Source organism: Musca autumnalis, unplaced genomic scaffold, assembly GCF_047663935.1.
Source record: "Musca autumnalis isolate F117 unplaced genomic scaffold, ASM4766393v1 scaffold_1, whole genome shotgun sequence".
Classification (NCBI taxonomy): Eukaryota; Metazoa; Arthropoda; class Insecta; order Diptera; family Muscidae; genus Musca; species Musca autumnalis.
In genome coordinates, this window is record NW_027411644.1 from 172,418,286 (window position 1) to 172,445,737 (window position 27,452).

At 36.0% G+C, this 27,452-nt stretch overlaps 1 protein-coding gene across 14 annotated transcripts in view; it reads right to left on the reverse strand.

The window, feature by feature from the left end:
* tws (protein phosphatase 2 regulatory subunit tws) overlaps window positions 1-27,452 on the reverse strand; it is a 99,032-nt gene that overhangs the window by 23,973 nt on the left and 47,607 nt on the right. The window contains exons 1-3 of one of the 14 annotated variants that reach the window (XM_073958949.1): window positions 21,506-21,793; window positions 21,079-21,151; window positions 19,687-20,096 (exon numbers count right to left, since the gene is read on the reverse strand). In XM_073958949.1, the coding sequence (XP_073815050.1) occupies window positions 19,687-19,693 (7 nt within the window). In that variant the 5' untranslated portion in view covers window positions 19,694-20,096; window positions 21,079-21,151; window positions 21,506-21,793. Of the gene's footprint in view, window positions 1-19,686; window positions 20,097-20,536; window positions 21,152-21,353; window positions 21,827-27,452 lie in introns of those variants that run through there. The other 13 variants (XM_073958948.1, XM_073958947.1, XM_073958956.1 and 10 more) reach the window with 13 other exon arrangements.

Sequence of the window (27,452 nt, forward strand, 5' to 3'; positions counted from 1 at the left end):
TCAAGATGGTCACCGATATAGTCTATATTCGAGCCTGATTTATGCCTAAAAGTAATATTACGATAAACAAATTTAAAACCAAGTCGGTTGATCCATTTTAACATTTTTGTGTGCCTATTTTTGAGAAAAATGTTTAACTTTTGTTGGTATCTTATTGTGTTTTTGTTCGACCTTTTTGATATCAATAAAAACCAGAGTTGTTTGAGCTTGAGGTCTTATGAGGTCTTGTTGGTATCTTCAAACTTAATCTAAATTTTGGACTAAAGCGGTTGATCTGTTCGAGAGTCATCGTACACCCAGACAGACGGAAGGACAGGGCTAATCGACTTTGTGGAATTCAGAAACGAGAATATGAAAATATCCGCCGCTAAATCCACTGCCACACGGTTCACCACTTGGACGGCTGAAATGAGGCTCCCACTGAATATATTGGTCGATGGTGCATTTATTCCGGCCACTAAGTGACCCAACATTTTTGGTGTAGCTTCCGATAGCATGGCGCGGACGACTTGCGCCAGATGCGAAGGCAAACACGAGTGGTTTTAGCCCATTTAAGATCCGGAAGATGCAGCCGCCTCAATTCTAATTGGAACCGAATTTATTTTATTTATTATTTTGAGTCTGGATACGGATGAATCAGAACCTGATAACTTAATTAATACACACAACCTTAAGAATTGTAGTTTTCAAGGTTGCTGTTCCATGATGCCTTACGTATTGGTCTTATCGCCTATTACACCACTTTGGTATCCTCTTTTTCAATTCTTTCAAAGACAGACAGCAATTTCAACTTAAATTTTTGCAACTTCTGCAGCATGCTAAGTAGGTCATATGTCATAAACCTGTACAGAAAGCCATCTTATTTAGTCAAGACTTTTCTAACACCTGGATTGATGTGCCAAAAGCAGTATAAAATGTCCTGCAATGTAAATGTCCCTCCTTATCCAACCCAAATGTTTTTCTGTAAACATTATCTGTACAAGGTTTTTTTATGGAGTCAATGTGACGCACAGTGGCCAAAAATGGCCAAATCTAAGTACTTCGGAGTACAAGTACATTGATGGCAGTCGAAAGAAAACATTCCAATTAAAGTTTTTTTTTTTTTTAATTTTGGTATTGAGTTTATAGTTTTGTCTATATGTTGTTTGAAATCCGATAATTGTTGGTAATGTGAATTTTTCTCCATATTTTCCCAAAATTAATAACATTTATTATTTTCAAATATTTCAATATTAAAAGTAACGGTTGATTTTGATTTTTTTAAGTTGCTTTGGATGTAATAAGCTTGTCCTCACATTTGTTTGAAAGCAAATTGTGATCATATGGTGTTTACAGTTATCCAGGTCTGTAGTTCTTAGTTCATAAATTTTGTGAAGCACATTTTAAAATTAGTGAGTGAAGTGGGAAAAATTTTATAAAAGTCTATATCGATATTATTTGCTGATGGATTTGTGAAAAGTGAGTACTTGAAATGTATAAAAGTGCCACAGGCTTGCAGATGAACATGTTATTTACCTTTTTCTGTGATCGCCTCATTAAGGGGTTACCCCCTTTGGTAACAAAGCGACCCCGCAACTAAAGCTCGAAAACGAAAGGACCGATTATCATATATTTTTGTGGGCTTATTAGATACCTAATAATCTTGTTTCTAAAGAGCGGATTCTAAAATATCAATTTTAAAAATAAAATGGTGAGCAGTCAACGTCAAAATTTTGATTTTGTTTTAAATGGAACGTTTTTTACTATTAATCGGCAAAAATAAATAAATAAATAAAAAATATAATTTTAAGTTATTTCGGGTAGATAATTTCAAAATACCGAAAATCGGACGGTACCGTTCCGAGGGGCCTATATCAAAATGTGGACGAACACTCACAATTCTTTGTAGGAATATTTCGCAGGCCTAGGGAAGCCTTAATACCAAATATCAGCTACTTCACTTAGATAATGTGGCTAAAACCTCAAAATACCGAATATCGGGCTGTACCGTTCTATGGGACCTATATCAAAACGTGGATCTTTGCTCATAATTTGTATCAGAAAAGTTGTATGTCCACTGAGAACCTTCAGTGCAAAAATTACCCAATTTGATCGAGAAACTGTGGTAAAATCTTCAAAATACCGAAAATCGGGAGGTATCGTTATATGGGGCTATAACAAAGCGTGGACCAATATTCCCAATTTTTAGCCCTCGACATTGTCAGCTAACAAAAGTATTTGTACAAAAAATCATCCACCTACGCCTCTTTCTTCTGTTTTTGGCCCCGTTATATCAACCCGCGACATAGTGTGACCTGATTACTCCACTTACTGTCCATAGACTAAGCATTCTATGAGAGGCTCTAAGGCAATTGAAATTTTCACACCTTCCAATTTGGGATTAATAACAAAGAACAATTTATATTATTAAGTTTATCACTCCGGGAAAGTCGGTATACTCTTCAAAGAGAATTCTCCATCTCTGGAAACTATTAATAGACCACATGGACTCTTATCGAACATTTCTAAAATTTCATTTCAGCTTGGAGATTTGGTTGAAAGAAGTTTTTGTTGGTCGACTCTGGGCTGAGCTTGATTATCAAGAATACTTTGAAAAAAAAAAGTTAGATTCAATGCAATTATTTTCCCTCAAATAATTTCCATTTAATTTCAAAAATTATTGCCAAATTTAAAGCAATTTTGAGGTACATACATACCTCGGACATTTTTATTCATTAATGTACGACGTGTATGATACACATACAGCTTATTGACAGCAAACGTACTACTATCGACCAACAACCAGAGTGTATCGAGTAGTAGTCAGAGTCCACACATCATATCATCGTCACACAATTATTATTGCAGCAATGAAACGAAATGAAAAACCAACCAAACCAAGAATTGCAAATTGCACAGCACAAAAATCATTGAGTCAATCATCAATGCGAATGCCATGGGAATTGTATTGACTTTATCTTCTCGTATAGAACAACAAAATAACAACAAACGAACGAACAGAAAACTATGTCGTAAAAATTAAATAAATTTATAGCGATACAAGCCAAAATCGTCATGGTCTACGAAAACGACGACAACGACGACGAAAACTTAGAAAACTTGTTTTCCTCATCTGTGTATGACACACAAACTGAAGTGGAAAAGAAAACAAAAATTACAAAGGCTATTTATTGGTGGTAATATAGGTGTGTTTTATCCGCCGAGGAAGGTCTAGGGGACGACGTCAAGTCACTTTAGATTTTGAAAACATTAGAAACGAACAAAAAAATCGCAACATCAATGGCAAAGAAAACACTTTGCTTATGAGAATGTTGTCTAAGTGTTGTTGTCATTTTGATCTCTCTGCGGATTTTGACATCGACTTTGAAAGAAAAAACTTTAAGTATTTACATCAGCAACACACTTCAGAGATTATTACATACATGATTTGTGCGACAAAAAAAAAAAAAAAAAAAAAAAAAAAGAAATACGTCTCAATACAATCGTCAGAAGCCTCATGGCTAAAAAAGTCAAGGAAAACTACAGTACTGACCAGAAATAATTACTAGTTGATATTTTTTATCGTTCTTTCATAACAAACACGTTATTCTCCCTTGTACACGGGCACGTTGTACGCCAAAGGAACCTTCCTTTGGCCAGGAAAAAATGTTATATTAGTGTACTTTTTCACTATTGGTAGGGGATTGTTTACTGATAAAGAACAACTCAGTGTTTTGTGTTTGTATGGTTTTTCTGTACATGGAGCAGCATATCCTGGAATGTCAGCTCCGGATTGCTTTGGTCCATGCCTGGACGGGTGAAGCCCCAGGACCAATATGGATATACTCGGTTTGCCGCATCACCACATTCAAACTTCGGTGAGATGCAATAGATGCCGGAAGTGGGTCCATCTCAAGGGGTCCTATGGAATCGTACTTGTGAGGGACTATGACAGGGGCTATGTTGCTGCATGCTGCCCCCAGTGAGTCGTCATCGGAACACGAGAACGCCTCGCAGGCTGGTCTTAAAAAAGTCGACCAACTAATTTTTGCAAAAAAAAAAAAAAAAAAAACGACATTTCTATCACAACTATGTGTAATTTTTCGTTTTCCTAGTGTGAAAAAATTACTTGACAAACTGTATTTGATAGGTTCTCCCATTTGAGATATATGAAAATATTCGCCGCTATATATACTGCCACACTATTCACCACTTGGAATACTGAAATGATGATCCCCTGAACGTGTTGGTCGATGGTGTCCGTATTCCGACCACTAAGTAATCTAAGATATCGGTTGTAAAGTACGATAGCCTATTTATGTCGTCCGCGCAAGCGTCTGCTATTTGTAATAAGATCACAATTGGTAACAAGGTCCTTAAATCGCTTTCCGGCAGCACTTGGGGTGCTAAGAAAGAAGCTTTATTGACCACTTATATAGCAATAGGCCGGTCTGTGGTAAGCTATTGCGGCACCAGTAAGGTATGCAAATATTAGTGCTATGCAATGGAATAATATTCAAGTCTGCAACAGGGTACCTCTTCGTGGCGCCAGTAAACTATCTTCATAAGCAGGCGAAGATTTTACTGTATCGTCAGCATAATAAAATGTTGTCGATACACTACCCGCTTGGGTGTTATAACCATGAACATCCCTGACACAATGTTGTGAAGAGGCTTCCCTCATCCAGGCATGTCAGGAGAGATCCAAAAGTAAAAAGGGGGAACTCTAGATCAACGATCCTATGAGTTGCAAATATATAATGTGAATGTCGTGCTCAAAGACCACCGCCCATCCATCGAAGCAGAAGAACGCCTGCTGCCAAGGCAAACGCGAGTGGTTTTAATACGGCATTGATACCCCGTTAAAAAGTCGATGATTCCTAGTTCGGCTTATTTTTTTTATTTTTTTTTTCAAAGTTCACATTTTTAGGGGTTTTTAGGTTTTCACGAAATTGCTTGGAAACCGCAAGTCCTATCAAAATAGGATTTTGGAAAATATTGTAGCTGTGAAAATTCTCTACAAGATTGATCTTTATGATATATTTGTAGGTTTAACCATTTTTGAAATATAGAAGTTCGAATTGGGAAAATGCACTGACTGTATCGCCTCCTTATAAAACAATGTCATGTAACTTTAAATGAAAACTGCTTACAACTGGGATGTTTTTGTGGATTCTGAAACAGCAATGTTCATAGATGAGAAAAATAAAAAAAAAAACAAGAAAAAATCGCTGGAGGTATTTTTAAATAAACCGCGGTCAAAGTTCACATTTTTAGGTTTATTTTAGGTTTTCGTGATTTTGCTTGGAAACCGCAAGTCCTATCGATGGGGTTAAGAAAATGCTGTAGCTGTGAAAATTCTCTAGACGATTCTCCGTTATTATTTGTTCCTAGGTTTTACCATTTTTGAGATATAGAAGTTCAGGTCACATGTTTAGGTTTTTTTGTTAGGTTTTCACGATTTTCTTGAAAACGGCAAGTCTTATTTGGACTATTGGGCTAGAGAAAATCGTATAACTGTGAAAATTCCCTATAAGATTGACTTAAGATATGTAAGTTTAAGTTGGGAAATTGCAGTCATGACATTGTTTTATAAGGAGACGGTCGATACAGTCAGTAAATTGTCAAAATTAACATTTCTATATCTCAAAAATGGTAATACCTACGAAAACATCATAAAGTACAATCTTGTAGATTTTTTTCACTGCTACAACATTTACTTTAGTTGCATATTGATAGGGCCTGCGGTTTCCCAGCAAAATCGTAAAAATCTAAAAAAAACCCTAAAAATGTAAATATGACCGCGATTCATTTAAAAAAGCGTTCCGGTGATTTTTTGTTTGTTTTTTGATTTGTCTCATCTATGAACATTGTAAGGTGCTTACACCTTTCATTTAAAGTTTGTTCAAGAGCTCCGCACACAAAGTTGGAACAAATGCAAAATATTCCGACAGAGAATTGTCGGTACATTTCCACTTTTTGATATAGTCCCCATATAGGAAGGTGCCGCCCGATTTTGGTAATTTTGAAGATTTAAGCCGCATTATCCAACTGAAATGGCTGAAATTTGGCATTTAGTCTTGGTTGGAGGTATAAAATATTCCGACAGAGAATTGTTGGTGCAGGTCCACTTTTGATATAGCTCCCATAGAAGGGTACCGCCCGATTTTCTGTATTTTTTAAATTTCACCCACATCATCCAACCGAAATGGCTGAAATCTGATTTGAATATACATAATTTATGGTAGAGGGTGTAATAAGAGTTCAAAATCACCTCATTCTGCACATTTTGGTAATAAAAACTTGTATTTGTAGTTTGTTTGGATTAATGCATCACTGCATTAATTTTCCTACTTCTACCCGTATCGTTGGAACCGTAGGACGGACTTTTTCATTTTGTAATTTCTTATCTGCTATGCCGTGATCAATTCTAAGTGATATCTGATCTTATTTATCAAAATTTTCCCCATAATCGTAGTTTTATTTGAACCAAACTTAAAAAAGCTTAGTTCCCCAATTGACATATTTCATAAAAATTGCTATAAGTCGCAGGTAAAAATTTATGACATTATTCTAGACAAGATACATTAAAATTAAAAAAAAAAAAATGAAACTAAACCCCTGTTTAAAATGAAGAATTTAGGAAAAATGACCTTACATTTAATTACCCCGAAACATATAAATTGAAACAACTTTTGGGTTACAAAACTATTTAATTTATTTAAATATCATTATAGTACATCAAAAATATAAAAAGATTCCGCAATAATATATTCACAAAATTCACACGTCTATCGCAATTTTACACCTAAAAAAGGTCATCGTTAACATTGTAAAAAATATCAATTTTAAATGTACCGTTATTCCGTTCTGACTAAAGCGGGGTACACACGATCAGTTTTGATTTTGATTTTTCGGAAATATCGATAAATGTCAAACTGTCCAGCAGCAACCACAAACTATATTGTGGTTGCCTGATGTCTGACAAAAATTAACGGCCACACTGGCAAGCAACCAATTATTTGAGCAAAACTGACAGTCAAAACTGATCGTGTGTACCCCACTTAACTATTTCTAATTATTACATATGCCGTTGAGTACAGTCAACACTCAAGTTCAATACTGTACTAGCGTTTAATAGTTTCCTTAAAGTCCATTTTTTGATTTTCTGCACGCTAGATCGGTATTTTTAACCACTGTGCACCGTGGCCTTCTAAGAAAGTCAACCTACCAAATAGGATCACTGGATGAATAAACTTAATTGAACATTAAATCAAAACAACAATATTTTCAAATAATACATACATATGTACATTAGGGCGGGGCGATTTGTATGGATGGAAAAAACCCTTAATGAGCCCTTCGCGTTTCTGATTCCTGGGATTGAACTGAGCAAAAAAGTCCACTAGACCATAGGTCTACCGCGAAAATCGAGCCTCCCGATTTTGACTTTAAGTTTTTTATTCACGTTTTTGGACATTTTAGCATATAAACCATTGCGATTTTCGATCCAATACAAAGACAAAAATTGTAGCCAAGACAGTGATTAAGAACTCTCTAATACATCGCAAAAGCATTGGAACGCTCCTTCAGGCAGTTTTGGCCTTGAGAAGGTGCAAACTTTTCGGAAAATGTCGATAAATGACCAATGAACGGAAAGAAACAAAACGATTCCCGTACCAATCACACAAAGCCACAAACTTTTCAGCTTCTCTGAATCGTTTCATTCTCACAACCAAAACAAAAACACAAACTTTTCAACGTAAAAAGATGGAAACCGTACGATTGGTGAAATGTAACTTCGGCTATGCTTTGCCGAGTTGTTTCATTCACCACCGAAACGACAAGTATGTAAACAAAACGAAACTAAACAGCGAGCTCGGCCAATGAGGGTTATGTTTCGTTTTGTATTGTTCCTATGGAAAATACGAAACGAAACGATTGGAAATTTTATTTAAAGTATTTTTACGTACTCTGTAAATGACACTGTGCTGCAAAAGTTGACCAGAAAAATATTCGAGCATTCTGATGCAAAATTCTATCGTGTTGGAATTCTTAATCACTGTCTTGGCTACAATCTTTGTCTTTGTATTGGATCGAAAATCTCAATGGTTTGGCCGTTATATGCAATCGTTACCTTGTGCTGGGTCCCGGGGCATTGCGACATCGAGGGAAATGAAAAGGCGGATGAACTGGCACGTTGCGGATCTGAGTCAAGCGACATCGAAATCGATAACTCAATCAGGCCACCCCTGTGTCACTTCATGCGGCTCCTAGAACAAACATACAGGGAGAAGGCTGGTCAGATCTGGAATAACGAACCTGGCTGCAAGGTATCAAAGGCAATCTGGCCCAACCTCTCTAAAAGGAAGACCACTTCCCTACTCTCTATGAGAAAACCCGATCTAAAACTAATGATTGGAGTTATCACGGGACACTGCAGGATAAGATCAATGACCTGCAAATGGGATAGAGATGACCCCACGGACTACTGCAGATTATGCGAAGACGAAGAAGAAACAGAGACGATTGAGCACTTATTATGCCGTTGTCCAATGCTCAGGACCAGGAGAGTTCAAACAATGGGTGAACACACACTATCATCTCTGACAACACTCTGCCAAGCCGAGCCGACAACACTGCTTCTTCTCGCCAAGGGTCTGAAGTGGCTTCAAAACGAGCAACTTACAACTTTTTAATACTGCTAACCTCCTTACTCGCTCTCTCTCTCTCTCTCCTTACAAATAATCTTTCAATCCATAGCACTTACTTAATCATTCTCAACTATCCTATAACTTACTTAATTATTCCTTTTTCCTATTTCTAAACTCGATATGCTATTATTTCTTTTCTTTTCTCCTACCCTTACTTTAGGATGAACACAATGGACCATAAGGTCTCCGAGTGGAGTGGCTGTCCAACACGACAGCTGCGCGTCCTTTAACCTAACCTAACCTAACCTATATGCTAAAATGTCCAAAAAACGTGGATAAAAAACATAAAGTCAAAATCGGGAGGCTCGATTTTCGCGGTAGACCTATGGTCTAGTGGACTTTTTTGCTCAGTTCAATCCCAGGAATCAGAAACGCGAAGGGCTCATTAAGGTTTTCAAATCGCCCCGGCCTAATGTACATACTATATATCCCACACGTACATAAACCTATAACTTGTACTTTTGTTTACATTTTGTGTCTATCTAAAGATTTTATGCCATCTCACACAACTGTGTTAAATGTTCTCGTAAATATTTATCAAATTATTATTTAATTAAGTCAATTTGTGTGTTTCATCACTGCAATCATCGCTATTAGCCAGTCAAACAAACGCCTCCTTCCGATCGCCATGTAAACTCATCGCTTTTCTTCTAACGGATATGGAAGACGGGTGGAGATGGAATCAACTAGATCTTCTTGTAGTGTGTGTGTGTGTGTGTGCGCGCGGTTGGATTGTCTAGTCATTTTTCTTGGTCTGGCTGGCTGGTTAGTTGGCTAGTCGACAATCTTAGAAGCAGCAGCAGCAATTTTCTTTTTTACTTGTTTTTATTGATTATTATTTGTTATTGTTTTTGTTTATTTTCCATAAATTTATTTACTACTTATGTATATCTTGTGTTTTATCAATTTTTATTTTCTATTCCTATTCAATTCCGTTGTTTGGTTGTTTCGTCAGGTTTTCTTGTCGACCGCCGCCGATATCCTCTAATGCCCCTTGAAAAATCACACTACGATATATTTTGTTTATATTAATATTAGCGGTTCCTTGTGGTTGTTGTATTTATTGTTATGTATTTTATTTTTATTTCTTTGCAAAGTTGATGTACATATGTATGTATGTATGTAATTTGTTGTGTGTACTTGAAGAAGAATCACATTTTCTTGGTTTTTGTTTATTTTTATAATTTTGATTATTATAAGCAAGTTTTGTGTGTCTCAGATTTGCTGCTACAAACTTGTCATATTCGCATCACATCGCATGTCAGGGCTAAGACATACAACAAAGCATTTTGTTGCTTTTATTATAATTCAGAAATGGGGCGGTTGACAGGCACCTGGGGAGAGGGATTGAAAATCCTCATTTGTCTAACAGCTAGAATAACCGTATGAAAAAGATGGGGCGTTGTGTTGTTCATAAATCGATTAAATTTTACTTGATTAATTTTGGGTAAAATGTTAAGGAATTTAATATCCATCATTAAATTTATTTACCATGGTAGAGAATACAATCATATAGAGATATTACATTTTCCAAACAGCTACGTTTATCTAAATGAAACAAAATACAAGGTCGCACGATCCATATAATCTGGAGTTCTTTCATTGCCCCTAACAAAGCTGATGGGAAACTCCTTTCAGGGTTAGTGGGTTAGAAATGACACCAAATCGATGTTTACAAGACGTCTCCAAAGCAATGATGAAGAAAAGAATTGAATGAAATACATTTAACAACATATCGCTCATTTATTCAAAGAGTATTCGGTTTCGGGAAAAAACGGGGTTTAAGGGTTTACGGCTATTGTGTTTTATTCATTGTGATTTGTATTAATATCGATGTTTTAAACGCGGTTTCCTCGAAATGGCATTTTTGAAAACGGTGATCACTGTATGTCTTATCTTCATATGTTTTTGTGGGATTATTATAAACATACAATGCTTGTTCTTAAGAGAGAGACTTTTTTAAAAGAATTTTTTGAAGAATTTATGACCAAAAAACTACAATTTTTTAAGTTACAATCGAAATTTTGACTTTGACAGTTCACAATCTTTTTTTAAAAAAATCGATATTTTTAATTCCGTTCTTAATGACCCCACAATAAAGCATATGCTGATCGGTTTATTCGTTTTAGTGCATGGATGCTCAAAACCATATAAGCGGAATTGGGAAAAACGATTCCCCTAATTAAACAATTTAAACAAAAAATCTTCAAAAATATGCACTATTTCTGTTTCAACAAAAAAACGAAAGAGAATTGATGGTGAAGCATTTCACCGTTCTGAGCAGGGCTGTTTTATAGCTACAGCAGGTTTCAATAAAAATAGCGTTTCGTTGTCGGCCGTTTGCAAGAACACTGTGCAATATTTAAAAAAAAAATCCGAAAGTAGCTCAAGCTGTGACCTTTTAGATCAGGGCTGAGCAAAATGGAGAGAGAGGCAAATTTAATATTTAATTTTTCTTGATGTTTCATTACTTATTTCAACATTTATTAAACATTAATACGTATGCAAAGAAACACTCTGATCGAGAATTTCAAAATAGAAATCGTCATCCCAAATAAAAAAAACGCCAACCTCCCAATTTTGAGACCGGGCACCGTCAAAAGTGTGGTTTATTGCTGTCATAAGTAATACCAACAAATTATTATGTGTTTTCGTTGAAACTCAACGAACGCATAGCAGTGGGAAAGATTTGGTTTTGTTTGCAAGTGCAATTGCTCGAGTTTAGGTAATACCAAAGAAATTCTCGATCAGAGTGTTTCTTTGGACACGTATTTATTTGAGCGAGCAATTGACATTTGGGTATAAAAAGTTTCTTGTTGAAAAACAAGAAACAAGGGAACTGTTGAGGATCTGTGACGAGATCCGAAACTATAGTCTTCCCTTTTCCAGTTTGATTGAGTTTTGACACTCCAGCGATGGAAAGGATGTTAAACTACTCCACTACTTTTCTTGTGAAAAATGATGGTGGAAAAGATGGCTTTTTGTGCTCAATAAGTGGCCATAACCACTATTCGCCGATTAAAATTTTACTTCCCAACTTAAAAATATTACACAAAAATAAAACTAACTGCTTGGATCATCCTTTGTAAAGAGGTAGCCGTATATCAATACTAAATTTCTCTGCAAGATCAAACATGATTTAAAGTCTTAGAAAATTAGCTGTAACTTGCAGAGTTGGAGATACCGACAGGTATAAATTTGGTTTACGTGCGAGATTCCTACCTCAGGTAGGACTCATTGCCCTGAACATAAAAACATAACATAAAACATAACATAATAACATAAGTCCCTACTTTCCAAAAAATCGCTAGTCTAGCAAGCTTTAAATCCCTTCCAGAAGGCCGGCCATTGCCTGAATTGTGAGAAAATGTCATTCGCGTAGCCGACTTTTGCCTGTCAATTGGTGAAAATCTTAAATCTGCTGCAAAATGTCGGTTATAAGGAAAATATTACAATAAAAAAAAAAAAAAAATTGGGGATAATTTTTACCACAGATAGGGGTTATGTTCCGAACACAAAAATATATTTTTATCTGGGGGAAGTCCATACTTCCCGAGATACCTGTAGAGTATGAAAGTAACGGGATGTTCGTAAACCACGGTGCGCATTAAATAATTTTAAATGAAAGGTGCTTACACCTGGGAAGTTTTTGCGGATTCTGAAACTACAATGTTCATAGATGACTAAAATGACTAAAGAAAATGTTGTAGCAGTGAAAATCGTCTACAACATTTTCTTTAGTTCTATTTCGATAGGACTTGCCGTTTCCAAGAAAAATCCTGAAACCCTAAAATAAACCTAAAAATGGGAACTTTGACCGCGATTTATTCCGAAATCGCTATATCTTTTTTTTTTCCGTGCGGAGTTTTTTTCCACTTTTTTCTCCCATCGGACGCCTCCCCAGGTGGTGGATAGGGGAACGCTCATCAGATATGATGGGTACCGCAAAAATAAAATATGCGGGGCGAACCAAAAAACAAAGGGAAAATGGCAGCGTTTGACCAAAAATTGGCGGCAGCAAACAGCGTCTGTACTCCATTGGAGCGGCTGAATTTGTAGACGGAAAACTTTAAACCCTTCAGAAGGCAACGGGAAACCACTGAAGTAAGATCCCTTGTAAACCATGCATCTATGAATATGAACAACAATATACGGCCCTCATTCTCCGGAAACGAGAGGGTGCTAAGAATCCCCGGAGGTAAAACAATAAATACTTTAAATATCGGAACATGGAATATACGAAGTCTATATGAATCTGGCAAATTAGCAAACACAATATCTGAAATGAAAAAACTGAATATAGATATACTAGGAGTGTGCGAAACTTGGTGGCCTGATAGTGGAGATTTCACTTCGCAAAACATGAAAATCTTTTATTCTGGAAATCTGGATAGAAACCATAGGAATGGAGTAGGAATAATCATGAAGGAAAGTATAGCAAGATTCGTAACAGATTACATACCGAAATCGGACCGAACTATGTTTATACAACTTGACACAAAACCAGTAAAAATAAATATAATTCAAGTATATGCTCCCACTGCTGACAAAAGCAAAGATGAAATAGAAAACTTTTATGAAGAAATCAACGACTTACTAAGATTAACAAAATCTCACGAAATTACCATTATCCAAGGTGATTTTAATGCGAAAGTGGGAAAACACATGGTTCCTGGAATTACGGGTCAATACGGTTTAGGATCAAGAAACGAAAGAGGTGACAGACTTGTACAATTCTGTCAAGAATACAAAATGATAATAACTAACACCTTGTTTAGCTTGCCTGCAATACGTCTTTATACATGGAAATCGCCACTTGACAGAAATGACAATGTTATTAGAAATCAGATCGATTATATTCTTATAAACAAGCGCTTTAGCTCAAGCATAAAAAAGACGTCGACATGCCCGGGGGCGGACGTGCCATCGGATCATAACCTATTAATGTCTAAATTACGAATTAAAATTTCTGCATATGCTAAGCGGACCAAACAAAACAATAAGATTGATATACAGAAACTACAGGATCAAACAGTTCGAGCCAATGTGAAACAACTTTTAAGCCACGAACTAACCTCAGTCAACAATGAAAATGTAGAAAATATTTGGGAATCCATAAAATGCGCCATTAAAACTATTGCTGACAATAATCTGTCCTATACAGAAAAGCCACAAAGAAAAGATTGGATGACAAAACAAATACTGGACTTAATGGAAGAACGGCGAAAATATAAGAATACGAATTACGAACTGTACTACGAAATAAATAGAGAAATACAGATTAATATACGCCATGCCAAAAATGAATATCTTAATGATCAATGCAGAGAAATAGAGAGATTGCAACAATTACATGACGACTTCAATCTTCATAAAAAAATTAAGGAAGCTGCTGGAATATACAACAGAGGAATACCTAAAGTACTATACAATGAACATAATGAACCTGTTTTGGATACTATAGACAAGAAAAACATATGGAGCAAGTATATAAAAATCCTTTTTACTGACGAAAATCGGTCCATCTACGAAAGGCCGGTAGATCAACAATTATCTGGGACATCTATCACAAGATCGGAGGTTGAAACAGCAGTAAAGGCGCTAAAAGATAAAAAAGCATGTGGACCAGACGCGATTCCTTCCGAATTGTTGAAGTTAATTGATGGTGAAAACATTAACCTTCTGACGAAACTTTTTAATTATGTTTACGAAACTAGTAAATATCCCAAAGATTGGCTCACATCCATTTTTATAACCATTCCTAAGAAAACTCGTCCAAAATTTTGTAATGACTATCGATTAATTAGTCTAATGAGCCACGCACTCAAAATATTTCTAAAGATTATTCACTCCAGAATTTACCGGAAATGTGAAAATGCAATGGGGACCACCCAGTTTGGTTTTAAAGATGGTATGGGAACCCGCGAAGCTTTATTCGCCTTACAAGCGTTAGTTCAAAAATGCCGAAATTCGCAGAAGGACGTGTTCATATGCTTTATTGATTATGAAAAAGCATTTGACACGGTCCAACATGACAAAATGATAGAGATTTTATTGTCCATTGGAGTAGAAGGCAAGGAGCTTGAATGCATAAAAAGTTTGTACTGGCACCAAACAGCGCAAGTCAACGTCAATGGTGAACTGACTGAAAATATTAATATTTCTAGAGGTGTTAGACAAGGTTGTGTCCTGTCCCCTCTACTTTTCAATATATACGCTGAACGAATATTCAAAGAATCAATAAATGATATCCGGAAAGGAATATATGTAAATGGAACGTTCATTAACAACATAAGGTATGCCGATGACACCACTCTTATAGCTGATAATATGTCAGGACTTCAAGAACTCGTCAACAGGCTGACCACTTGCAGCGAAAAATACGGTCTTAAAATTAATATCAACAAAACGAAATACATGGTCATCAGTAAACGCCATACATATACTAATGCGGCCCCATTAAAAATTAATGAAATAAATGTGGAAAGAGTCCAAAGCTTTAAATATCTGGGAGTTATAATCAACAACGAATGGGACATTTCTAAAGAAATAGCCTGCAGGATTGAAATGGCTAGAGACACATTCTTTAAATATAAAAAAGCCTTTACAAGCCATAATGTAAACTTAAAAACTAAAATAAGATATATTAAAACATATGTATGGTCTGTCCTATTATATGGCGTGGAAACATGGACCTTAAAATCCGTAGATATGAAAAAACTCGAAGCCTTTGAGATGTGGACATATCGACGCATCCTAAAAATATCGTGGACACACTTCATATCAAATAATGAAGTTCTCAGAAGATTACACAGAGAAAAAGAGCTGTTGAATAACATAAAGAGACGAAAAACATCATACTTGGGACACGTTATGAGAAATCAAAAATACAAACTGCTGCAAAGTATTATCCGCTGCAAAGTAAACTTTGAAGGAAGGCCGACAAGAGGGAGGAAACAACTTCTGTGGATCAACAACATCCAAGAATGGACCGGCATACGTGACGTCATAAACCTGCTAAGCGAAGCTAGAAACAGAGAGACTTTTGCCGATATTATAAACAATATTTAATAATTCAAACTATTGTAATATTATACTTATATTTGCATTTTGGTCGCCAACATTCGAAAATCGAATAGGCAAATAATTTTTCTCATCTATGATCATTGCTGTCTCAGAACCCGCAAAAACTTTCCAGGTGGAAGCGTTTTTCACGTAAAGTTAGTTAAGGTGCACTCTTCATGACATTGTTCTATATGGAGACGATGGAGTCAGTGCATTGTCCCAATTTAAACTTCTATATCTCAGAAATGGTAAAACCTACGAAAATAACATTAGAAAGAAACATTTGCTCTAATCCCATTTCGATAGAACTTACGGTTTCCGAGCAAAATCGTGAAAACATAATAAAGCCCTAAAATTTGAACTTTGACCGCGATTTATTTGAAAATCCCTCCGGCGATTTTTTCGTTTTTTTGATTTTTCTCATCTATGAACATTATAGTTTTAGTATCCGCAAAAACTTCCCAGGTGTAAACACCTTTCATTTAAAATTAGTTAAGGCGCACCGTGAAACCCGAATTGCTCCATCGTCTCGCTACACATCTGCTGGACAATACCAGAAACCAGACAAAATTTCTCAGCTGCGGCGAAGGAATAGCAAAAGAGCGTGATAGCAAATGAGCGTGAATAATTATAATTTATAAGAAAAAAAATTGGGGATAAGTGAGTTTTAGTTGCGGCAGTGCGATGTCTTCACAATTTTTACCACAGATAGGGGTTATGTTCTGATCACAAAAATATATTTTTATCTGGGGGAAGTCCATACTTCCCGAGATACCTGTAGAGTATGAAAATGACAGGATGTTCGTAAACCCGAATTGCTCCATCGTCTCGCTACACACCTGCTGGACAATACCAGAAACCAGACCAAATTCCTCAGCTGCAAATGAGCGTGATAAGCTTCAACGAACAAACCCTGAAGACCCCAAGAAATAGAGAACTTGCTCCCGAAGTCAACAGGCCAGTAGGCCTGGTAAGCCCAGTAAGCGTAAAAAGTGGCTAGACCTCCTGCCAATGTGGGCAACGGTCAAATCACTCTTAAATCCGGTAAATCCTTCTTTCCCAGATTTAAGAGTGTTGTTGTTTTCAACCGCGTGACAGCGACAGATCGAGGTGCGCGTGTTATTTTAACCGTCAATTTATAGAGTACCCCGAGAGTGACAGGGCGAAGAGTAGTGTGCTACGACGTATAAGTACCCTCCCATCCGAGGAGGTCCACCATCATTTACTATGAGCGATGTTGCAAAAGTTATCCGGAGTTACCCCACCCTAACAATCTCAATGGTAAGTAGTGATTAAGCAACTGGATGAGATTGGGATTGAATATTTAACAAGTATCCTTAATTTATTGTTAGTCACCGACATTGCATCAAAAGTCTGGAAATTTGGCAGGGTGGTCCCGCTCGTACAAACCGATCTCCCTCTTGCCGCCAGTAGCAAAGATTCTAAAGGCACTACTCATCCTCATAATGAGAAGTAGTTTCCCAGTTGCCCATCATCAGCATGGATTGCGGAAAATGCACAGCACCACAAAAGCATTACACGCCAATATCCACATATATCAGTTGAGGACTAAACTAGGCCGTTCGAACAAACACTTATGGTGGCTCTTGACCTATCAAAGGCCTTCGATACAATCAACCATGCTAAGCTGTTCGAAACGTTGGATAATCAACTATATGTGTGGACGCCAGCCGTTTGTGGAATTCAGAAATATGAAGTCAGAGACCCGTAGAGTAAAAGAGGTAGTTCCCCAAAGCGAGGTGACATCTTCGGAACTGGGTAACCTCCACCGTTCTAAAATTCCACACCCTATAGAGGGCATATAAATCGTAATGTATGATTGTACGATCATGGCGTCGGGTTCTATCGTAGATGACATACTTGTACATATGTGGTAGGTTAAATGTCTATATAGGTGAGTTAGTACAAATCTATTGCACCTGGACGGCTAAAATGATTGTCCACTAACTACCCAAGATATTGTGCGTAACGTTGGATAGCATGTTTAAGTCGTCCGTGCAAGCCATGGATGGAGGCATGGATGCCGTTGTCGTGAGCATCCCCGCCAGGATGGAACGTCAGGAGAGAACTTTATAATCTGGAGAAAGATAGAGAGTTCCAAAGATACAAGCCAGAACCTCTAGATGAACGAACCTATCAGACAGGCTTGAATAGCATTCACACTGATGCTGTTGCGCAGGCAGTACAAATGTACAGGGTGACCCGAAAAAAGTTCACCTATCCCAGAAATAAGCATTTGTTTAAGATCAGACGCCACTCGCTGGTAAGATGTATGGCCTAGTGGGAGGCACACTCAAGTATTATTATTTACTGAAACCAGACAACAAAAGCGATTCGAGTCGTACATGCCGATTTTTTGTTCAATTTCTCCATCCAAGCACTTCATATAAAAATTACTGAGATCAAGTGGTGTTAATAATACATTGAATTTATGCTAACTTGCTCTCAGTAAGCGCACAATGCCGGTCGCTGGAGCAAATATTTGCCTAATGTAACTCTATCTTTACGCCAGGTTTACATTAGAGCTTTATGCTGGGTTAACATTCTTTATGAGGATTTACTTTGATGTATACATCTACTGTTAACATTCTTTAACATTTACTAAATCCAGTCCAATACTATAGAAGTTATACCCCGGTTACACTTAACCGGATTAACCCAGTGGGTTTGGATCAGACAACGAAGCCGACCGATTTTTTCGGCTCGCTCGCTCACGTCTGTGCAAGACAATCGGCGGCGGCGCGCCGACTTATTTACCGACTCGCGGCTAAATTTCAGCTTAGTTAACATGTAGTTTAAACATAGTACCGGTACACACTAGAATGAATTTCATTAAAAAATTTCATGAAATTAGACGTTCTTAGATCAAATTCCCCACTACAGAAATTTCATAAAATTACTAAGTCCCGGTCCACACTAGCGTAAATTTCCTTAAAACATTTCATGAAATTAGGTTTTCTTAAATCGAATTCCTCACTACAGCAATTTTGTGATTTTACTCTACTATGGAGGTCGATCTAGAGACGCATAATTTCATGCAATTTATTCAATGAAATCACTCTAGTGTGGACCGGGACTAAGAAAGCAAAATTTCATGAAATTTTTTCAATGAAATCAGTTTAGTGTGGATCGGGACTATGTATATCGCGAAATTTCATGGATTTTTGCTGAAAATTATCGGCTCGCGCCGTTTCTGCCGATTTGACGGCTGGCGATTTTTAGCCGATTTGAGCCGACAAAATCGGCGGCGGCTCGACTTGAAGAAAACGAGCGGCGGCGGCGCACCGCCAATTTTCAGCCAACTGGCTTCCTCCTCTGGTTTGGATTTAAAATGTCAATTCCATAGCGCAAACGTCAAATAAATCCTCCTCTAGTGTAACCGTAGTATTATCCCCAACAGCTGTGTGTGTCAACATCATCAGTAGCCCATTTTCCTTCCTTTACCCCAATTAAACGCAATTGAATAATCCAAGTGTGTTCCCGCAAGGGTTCCGTAGGTCGAGCTTCTTATATAGAAAAAAATGTTGTTTTTTATAAATTTTCTGTTCCTATTATAACTATTTCTATTCCTCAATATTTCTTAAAAATGGTTTAATGGTTTTATGATCTCATTTTTTGCTCTATAAAACTTAACAGAAAAAATACAAGTACTTTGTAAGACACCACCACACCAGTGATTGGCAACACTGGCACAAGTTTAAAACAAAGTTTTAATTTTTTTCATTTTCACCTTTCATGATTTCTTCCCATTTTTGCGCCAACAAAACGACGAAAAGAAAACACAGTAATAAAAGGCAACAGCTTAAAAAATAAACACACATACCAACACCACGTACCTATTCTGTGTGGCTGTGAGTTCGGCACACACGGAGAATGCATGTAATAGGCAATGCAAAAAAAAACTTACCGGCCATGACAGTTTAACAGTTTGCTTTGCTGCTTGCTGGACACCAAAAGTAAAGTAAATATTCAAAAGGCAAACAGCGATTCCCCACAATAACAGAATGCAGCGGTAGACGAATGACAGAACCAGAGAGCGTGAGAGACAGAGCAGAGCGACTCACAGGAGACGTCGTTCGTTGATGTCTTTTGGAGCGAGGGTGGGGAGGAAAGGGCAGGGAAAACACGCGGTGATGATGGTGTTTTTGTGACGGCGACGTTGGGGGAATGTAGGATAATTTTGCTGTTGTTGTTTATTTGTAATTCACTTTTGTTGTTTCTAAGGTTAAAGTTGTTATTTTATTAGAAAATATTTAACTTTTTGCTGTTGTTGTTTAGAGTTGTTGGTATTATTTTGTTTTACTGGATTTTTTCTCACTATTATGGATTATGAAAACAAAAGAAATGCACGGAAAGTGGTTATATTTAATTTTTTTTACTTTCACAAAAAATATGTTGATGAGAATTGCCGTCGTTTAATTGCTCTTTCAACGAAGTTTGAAGTTTTCAGAAATGTCAAAAGTTTGGAGGACAATGACGACGACAATAAACACATTTACAGGATTTATTTTGTTCTTTCTTTGATGTTGTATAGTTGTGTATGTGTGTACAGAGAAACTTTAAGTGGAGTTGTAAATTTGTTTAAAAAGGAAAAACACTTTTAACTTAACTTTATTAGGTAATAAAAGAAAACACAAATTGTATGTCCGTGTTTTAAGCTTAGTTTCGTTGTACGCACACAATCACGATCATGTTTAATTTGTTGTTAACAAGAACAACAATAGAATGCTAAAAGGCCAGGCCAGCCGCTGTCTAACCTTCAAATAAGAAAAAAAAAACAACGAAAAACCCCGAAAAAATATGAACACATCGATACATTCCCGATTGGTGTTTTATTAATTTTTTCAACAATTATTATTGCTACACTTTGTTCTTCTTCTTCCTCATGGGTTAGGTTAGTTAACCGGTCGCTTTAGTAAGGTCAAATTACAATTAGGGAATTTGTTTTCTTTTAATGAAATCTGCACTGACGATGACGTTTTGCCAATCGGAAATGCTTTGGCCAATAACAAAACGCACCGCGTGACTCAATAAACGACAATTGTTTGTGCAAACAAATTATTGTTGTTGTTTTTTTCTATTTAGGAGAGTTTACACACAATCAAGTCGTAGAAAACAAGATTTATTTAATTTCACTTATTTTTTGCATTTTACTTTCATTCCTTTGCTTATTTTGTTTGACTTTGTTGCTCTCCTCTCTACTAAAATGACAAATCATAAATTGTCATACAACCACTGCGCTCCTGTTTTGTTCGGTACGCGCACACAACCACACACAACAAATACATTGTTCACTCACTCGCAAATTGACGGCGACATTTCAAGCACAAAAAACAGCAGCAACAACAACAGAATCAAAAGCAAGAAGAAAACTTGCAAAAGGCATAAAAAAGATGAAGCATTTCACGGCGAATTCATGCAAACAAACACACGCACACTCCGAATAAAAAGAAAAATTAACAAAGTTCTAATGCACTTTTATTGTTAATTTTTCTTCTTCTGTTCAAGTAAACAATAAAACTCCACCCCTTTAATGCCAATTGGAAAAACGCAAAGATTTGATCCCATAACAACTTTCATTTGTTCGACAAAATTCTTTACGATGCCTTTTGAACTGCAGGCTTCTTCTTTCTTTCTTCATGCACTTTTTTTTGCAAATTGTTAAGTGGCTTTATAATGCCGCCGACCGCCGTTTTGTGTTTCTTATGCAATTTTTCTTGTATTACGTTTTATTAGTTAAATTTTATCACTTCGTGTTTGCTATTCCCCATTCACACACATTTTTGTTTATTTCATGTTTTCATTAGTAAAAATTCACAATTTTATTTCACTTTCTATTTCCAATGCTTTTTGCAAATTCACACAATTTTTCGGAACTGAAATTCTATCAAAACTTCGTCTTCGTTTTAGAAAAATCAACTAAAAAATGCTAACCCGCTTGCTTCTTCGTGCTTTTTTGCTGTTCATCATCTCTCATTGTGTGGCCTGAGAGTGTGTGTGTTGCGTACGAATATGAATTCGCCTTGACATATGCGAACTTTCATAATGAGTTGCCAACCAAAGTTTAGCAAACTTTTTTATTAGGGTTGTATTTTGTGGCAGGTGTTCACACTTCGATATATGTAAACCAACTTTGAGAATGACATAGCGATATTTTGCTTTGTACAAATGCTTTTTATTAGGAGAGTTCGTTCAGTTTGTCAGTAGAATTTTCACGGAAACATACGTTTAGTCAGTGTTTAGACGTTCAAAGTTTATGGGAAAGAAAATTGAGTTTGATGGGAGAGGGAGTAGAGAGGAATAAGAGGGGGTACACACACCCTGTACTCGCAAATTCTGTTTTGTTTCTTTATTCTTTGCAGATTTTTTTGCATTTTCTTTCATTTTATTTTCTCCGCCGGCAAATAAAAAACAACGCATACATTTGAATTAAAAACTTTTGTGATGACAAATAAATTGAACAAAAAATGATATGTAAAAATTAATTGTAAACATATACAACATATGTATTTATTTAATTTTTTTAATGAACTTTAATTTAATTTCTATAAGCAATATCGCCTTATGCTAAGTTTACATTTACGAAATCCACTCGATTTCATCTGTCAATTCCATAGCTCAAACGTCAAATGAAATCTCATCTGAAATCCATTGGATTTCATTTGACGTTTAACCTATGGATTTGACAGATGAAATCGAGTGGATTTCGTAAATGTATAAGTATTGTCTTTGCATGATCAAACGAGAAAATGAGTGTGAAGAAGAATCAGAAAATTGACACAAACATTATGTGTGTTCGTTTACTTACAATTTGTACAAATTGTTACTGGATGTTGTTCGTTTACTCTACAGTACCATGCAAAATACCTTAGTCGATTACAAGAAGTTACTGGACTTGTACTAATTTGTACAAATTATTGAGTAAACGAACAGACCTATTACTTGCGTGTCTAAACTGCAAGAAATTTTAAAAGAAATTAAAAGAGTTTGAACGTAAATATGAATGCGTACTTATAAGATTTTTGCAGAGATTTTATCCCTTGAAGTGAAAAATTTCAAAAAGTAAACGACTACACATGGTGGAACTATAAATAAAAATCAAATGTCGGTCGTTGGTACTGGCCATGGCAGAACTACCAGGTAGTGGTATCACACCAGCTGATCGAATATGAAAAGTCAAATCCCTTTATAAAAAAATTATTTTTGTTGTAATTTCCCCAACAACATAAAGAAAGTTTTGACATAACATATTCAAAATTTTACGACGCCACTACCTGGTTAATTGTGCCATGGTACTGGCATCAGTCGAGAACGGCTGGACCGATTTGGATAATACTTTTTGTAAAATCTTCGCTATAACCCGACTTAGGTTTTTATGTAAAGAAAATTTTACAACGTCCATTTTATTCAATTTTCATCTTTTCTACAAAAACTACTGAACCGATTTTCTTGAAATTGTCAGGGAAAGTACAGGGATGGCCCCTGACACAGTGTACATATTTTATGGAATTCCAGAGGAAAAAACGCTATATTTGCAAATATTGCGAATGTATCAGGTACTTCTTTGGGGCCTAAAGACCCGACCACGCCTGCTATTTAAATATGTTATATCTCCAATACTACTAAACCAATTTCCATGAAATTTGCAGCAAAACTTTATGGTTTTCTGTTTGTATAAATTCGATACATTGGTTACGCCAAAGTATACGTTCGATACTTTATTGCCCCTTCTGCAGTATTACAATTATCCGCATTAATTGGCCGCTCTTCGAGCTCAATGGGGAAATCTTCTCTGCCTTTCTTTTAGGAGTCATATTCGCCTGGTTCGGATGCTGGGAGAGAATATTCATTCTTTCCCACACTCTTTCCTAAAAGTCACATTCGCTCAGTTCGGATGCAGAGGGGCGCTTTCCAATGCTGCAGTCGTAGTTGATGTCACGGCCTTGTGAACGTTATTCTGTCCACCTGCAACTACACTTGCTATTTAACTGTCGAAGGAGTCACACTCCGATTGCTTTCGTTTCGTAGCTTCACATTCAAAAGGTAACTGTTTCTTGTACCAAGAAACTCACTTTTACCACCAATAAACCGAAAATATATTTGAAACTTATACACTCGTGTTGTCTTTTATTTTCTTCTCTTTTCTTCCCTGAGCTATCGACGGTCAGTGGTATCACGCCAACATTTTGATCCAATCGAGCCGGATCTGTTCCAGTCGAAGCCATTTGTTGTTGCCCGCAAAACAAATTACATTTGTTCAAGAAGAGAAGAAACTCGGACATTGGATTCTTTGTTGTTGCCATCAGAGCAATTTGCTATAGTTGTGGTGGATCTAACTCATCATTTCACATGATTATCCATCCATCCATCATCATACATTCCATCAACAAAACACAGGTACGTAAATCAGTTTCTGTGCAAAAATTGAGCAAAACCCGCGAGTGTTGTTGGTTTTAAAAATTCCAAAATTCACGAGAAAATATTTTTCGGTTTAAAATTGTTCGCTACATCGCGCATTGGTCGCCTTGTAAAATTGTCCATTGCTTCAAATCATATACAGTCCACTTAGTCGTAGCAGTAATTTTAGTGATCCTCGCCAACAGTACTGCTTATTTCAATTTGTTGTTGTCCCTTTATTATTTCGGTTCTATTTTCGGAAATAAAACACTTTAATAGTAAACACAACAACAAATTTCCATTTGTCGTTGATCTTTTCAGAGATCATTTCTAGCAGTGCTGTTCCTTTGAATTTGTTGTTTTCTACTTTTCTCGTTTGGTTCTGTTTTCTAAGGCAGAACCCTTTCAGAGAAATAATTACAACAATTTCACTACAATTATCCGCTATCCATTTCGTTCGTTTTATTTCTCACTCAAAGGCTTATTTCTCACGCCCCGCTTCCTCGTTGATATCTACAGCCAGCAGTGAGAAATAACAACATCGCTTTCGTCCAATTACTTTGCTATTTTTGAAATCTCGTTTCTAACCCAATTTACACTATCGATCTCTTCTATTAGTCGTTATTGTTGTTGTTATTCCCCAAGGTCTTTTCTAACGAAGCCCTTTAGTTGAGAATTTGCATTGGCAAATTTACATAACAACACACATTGCTACAGTCATACATTTTCGTTTGGTTTATTTTGTTGTTATAATCCTCTCCAACCAAATAAAATGTTTGACGTTGTTATTCTCCTCGTTTTACTTAATACACTTTCAAAATTTGCTTCCCAAATTTGCAGTAACAACACTCATTCTCGCACCTTTTGTTTATTTGTTGTATAGATCTTTTACTACCAACCAAACGCATTCGTTTTTATTCTCCTGGAAGTATTGATATTCCTATTTGAGAATTTGCATTCTAGTTGCAATAACAACGTACAGTGAGTCAATTAAGTATTTTGCCTCTTTAGAAAATTGAAAAATTTTCAATAAAATCGTTTGAAACCATCAAATTAGTGGTCAAAAAGTCGAATATTTATGTTTAGTATGTTTGTGGGTAGTTTAGTAAGCAATATCTGCAAGAAACGCAGCGAAAGGCTTAATGGTCTTCTAGATATTGACCAAAATCTATAACAACATAAAATATTTTACCTCAAAAAAGTATTTTGCCTTTTACATATTTTTTGAGAAAAAGACATTTTTGTTACACGCTAAAGATTTTTATTGTAACCGTTGGAGATTATGACATTATGCAACTGTTTCGGCACCAGTTCTACCACCTTGCGACATGTTTACGCGGTTATTTTCTCCAATTTTCCTACATTAATTTCTTTGACAATATGTTTTATTAATTTTGGTCATTACCGCTACCTTCAAATCATAACAAAAACTTAAAAAGTAAATAAAAAGCTAAAAGGCATCGCGAATAGTGAAAGAAATTATAGTTTGGAACTATGAAAATCAAGAACAGAGACAAAAAAATATTTAAAAAATCGCGAAGATCACTCCTGACCGCTTCCAAAAATGAATCGTGTCTCGGAACCAATGTCTTGGATGAAGTGTCCACAAGGTTTCAAAATCCAAAGATATTGACGGTGTTATAAAAAGAAAAAAAAAAACATATTACTTTTTAATAAATAAGACAAAATAGATCGCTCTTTATTGGTATTTTCCCACAACATGTGAGGGTCATCCGATGCAAATATATGTAAATACCTTCGCCACTAAACCGCACCATTTTTAAAATCCAATTTTATAACTTCAGAGGTCTTGGCAAGGGATGATTGTTTCCCTATATTTTCCAATTATTTTCTAATGTTTTATTTGCTACAAAACCATCAATATCTCTGGATTTTGGAAACTTGTGGGCAATTTATGCAAGACATTGGTTCCGAGATTAATATTGAAGACACGATTAATTTTTGGAAGCGGTCAGGAAGGATCTTCGCGATTTTTTAAATAATTTTTTGCCTCTGTTCTTGATTTTCATAGTTCCAAACTATAATTTCTTTCACTATTCGCGATGCCTTTTAGCTTTTTATTTACTTTTTAAGTTTTTGTTAGGTTTTGAAGGTAGCGGCGAATCATTTTTCACTGATTTTCTTAGAGATTAATGTCGGTAATGACCAAAATTAATAAAACATATTGTCAAAGAAATTAATGTAGGAAAATTGGAGAAAATAACCGCGTAAACATGTCGCAAGGTGGTAGAACTGGTGCCGAAACAGTTGCATAATGTCATAGTCTCCAACGGTTACAATAAAAATCTTTAGCGTGTAACAAAAATGTCTTTTTCTCAAAAAATATGTAAAAGGCAAAATACTTTTTTGAGGTAAAATATTTTATGTTGTTATAGATTTTGGTCAATATCTAGAAGACCATTAAGCCTTTCGCTGCGTTTCTTGCAGATATTGCTTACTAAACTACCCACAAACATACTACACATAAATATTCGACTTTTTGACCACTAATTTGATGGTTTCAAACGATTTTATTGAAAATTTTTCAATTTTCTAAAGAGGCAAAATACTTAATTGACTCACTGTATATCTTTCCACGCACAATTATAAAGCGTCGGTTAGATTACATTAGGTGTGTTCATTTACTTTTCCCGTAACATTTACTCAGCAAGAAGTGACTGAGAAAAAAAGAGCAATTTGACTCTCACAAGAGAAAAAAATACAAAAAGTAAACGAACAGCACATTACAAAACATTTGTAAGATAACAGCTGATCAATAAAAACAAAGAGATTGGCGCAAATAAATAAAATCGTAATTTCGAGCGCTGAAAAATAATAAAAAGAATTGAACAATAAAAAAATGAATAATAAAAGGAAACTGCTATATCCAAATTTTAACCGATTTTTATATAATTCGGCACACTTATTTCTGGAGTAAATACAGTCGCACATTCCAAATTTAATTGAAATAGGACATATGTATATAGCGTGTTTCCTGCACCATATGCCTTAAATCGGGCTAAAATATATATGGGGGCTATATCCAAATCTGAACCGATTTCTACCAAAATAAATAGCGTTCGTCCTTTGGCCAAAAAAACTATCTTCCCCAATTTTCATGCGAATCGGACAATAAATGCCACCTGTACTTTGTTTAGAAAAATACATGGACAGACGGACATGCGTAAATCGACTCAGAAAGTGATTCTATGTATATCCCTAAAAGGAACTATGGGTCTATCTCGTTTCCTTTTACATGTTACAAACTAATGCACA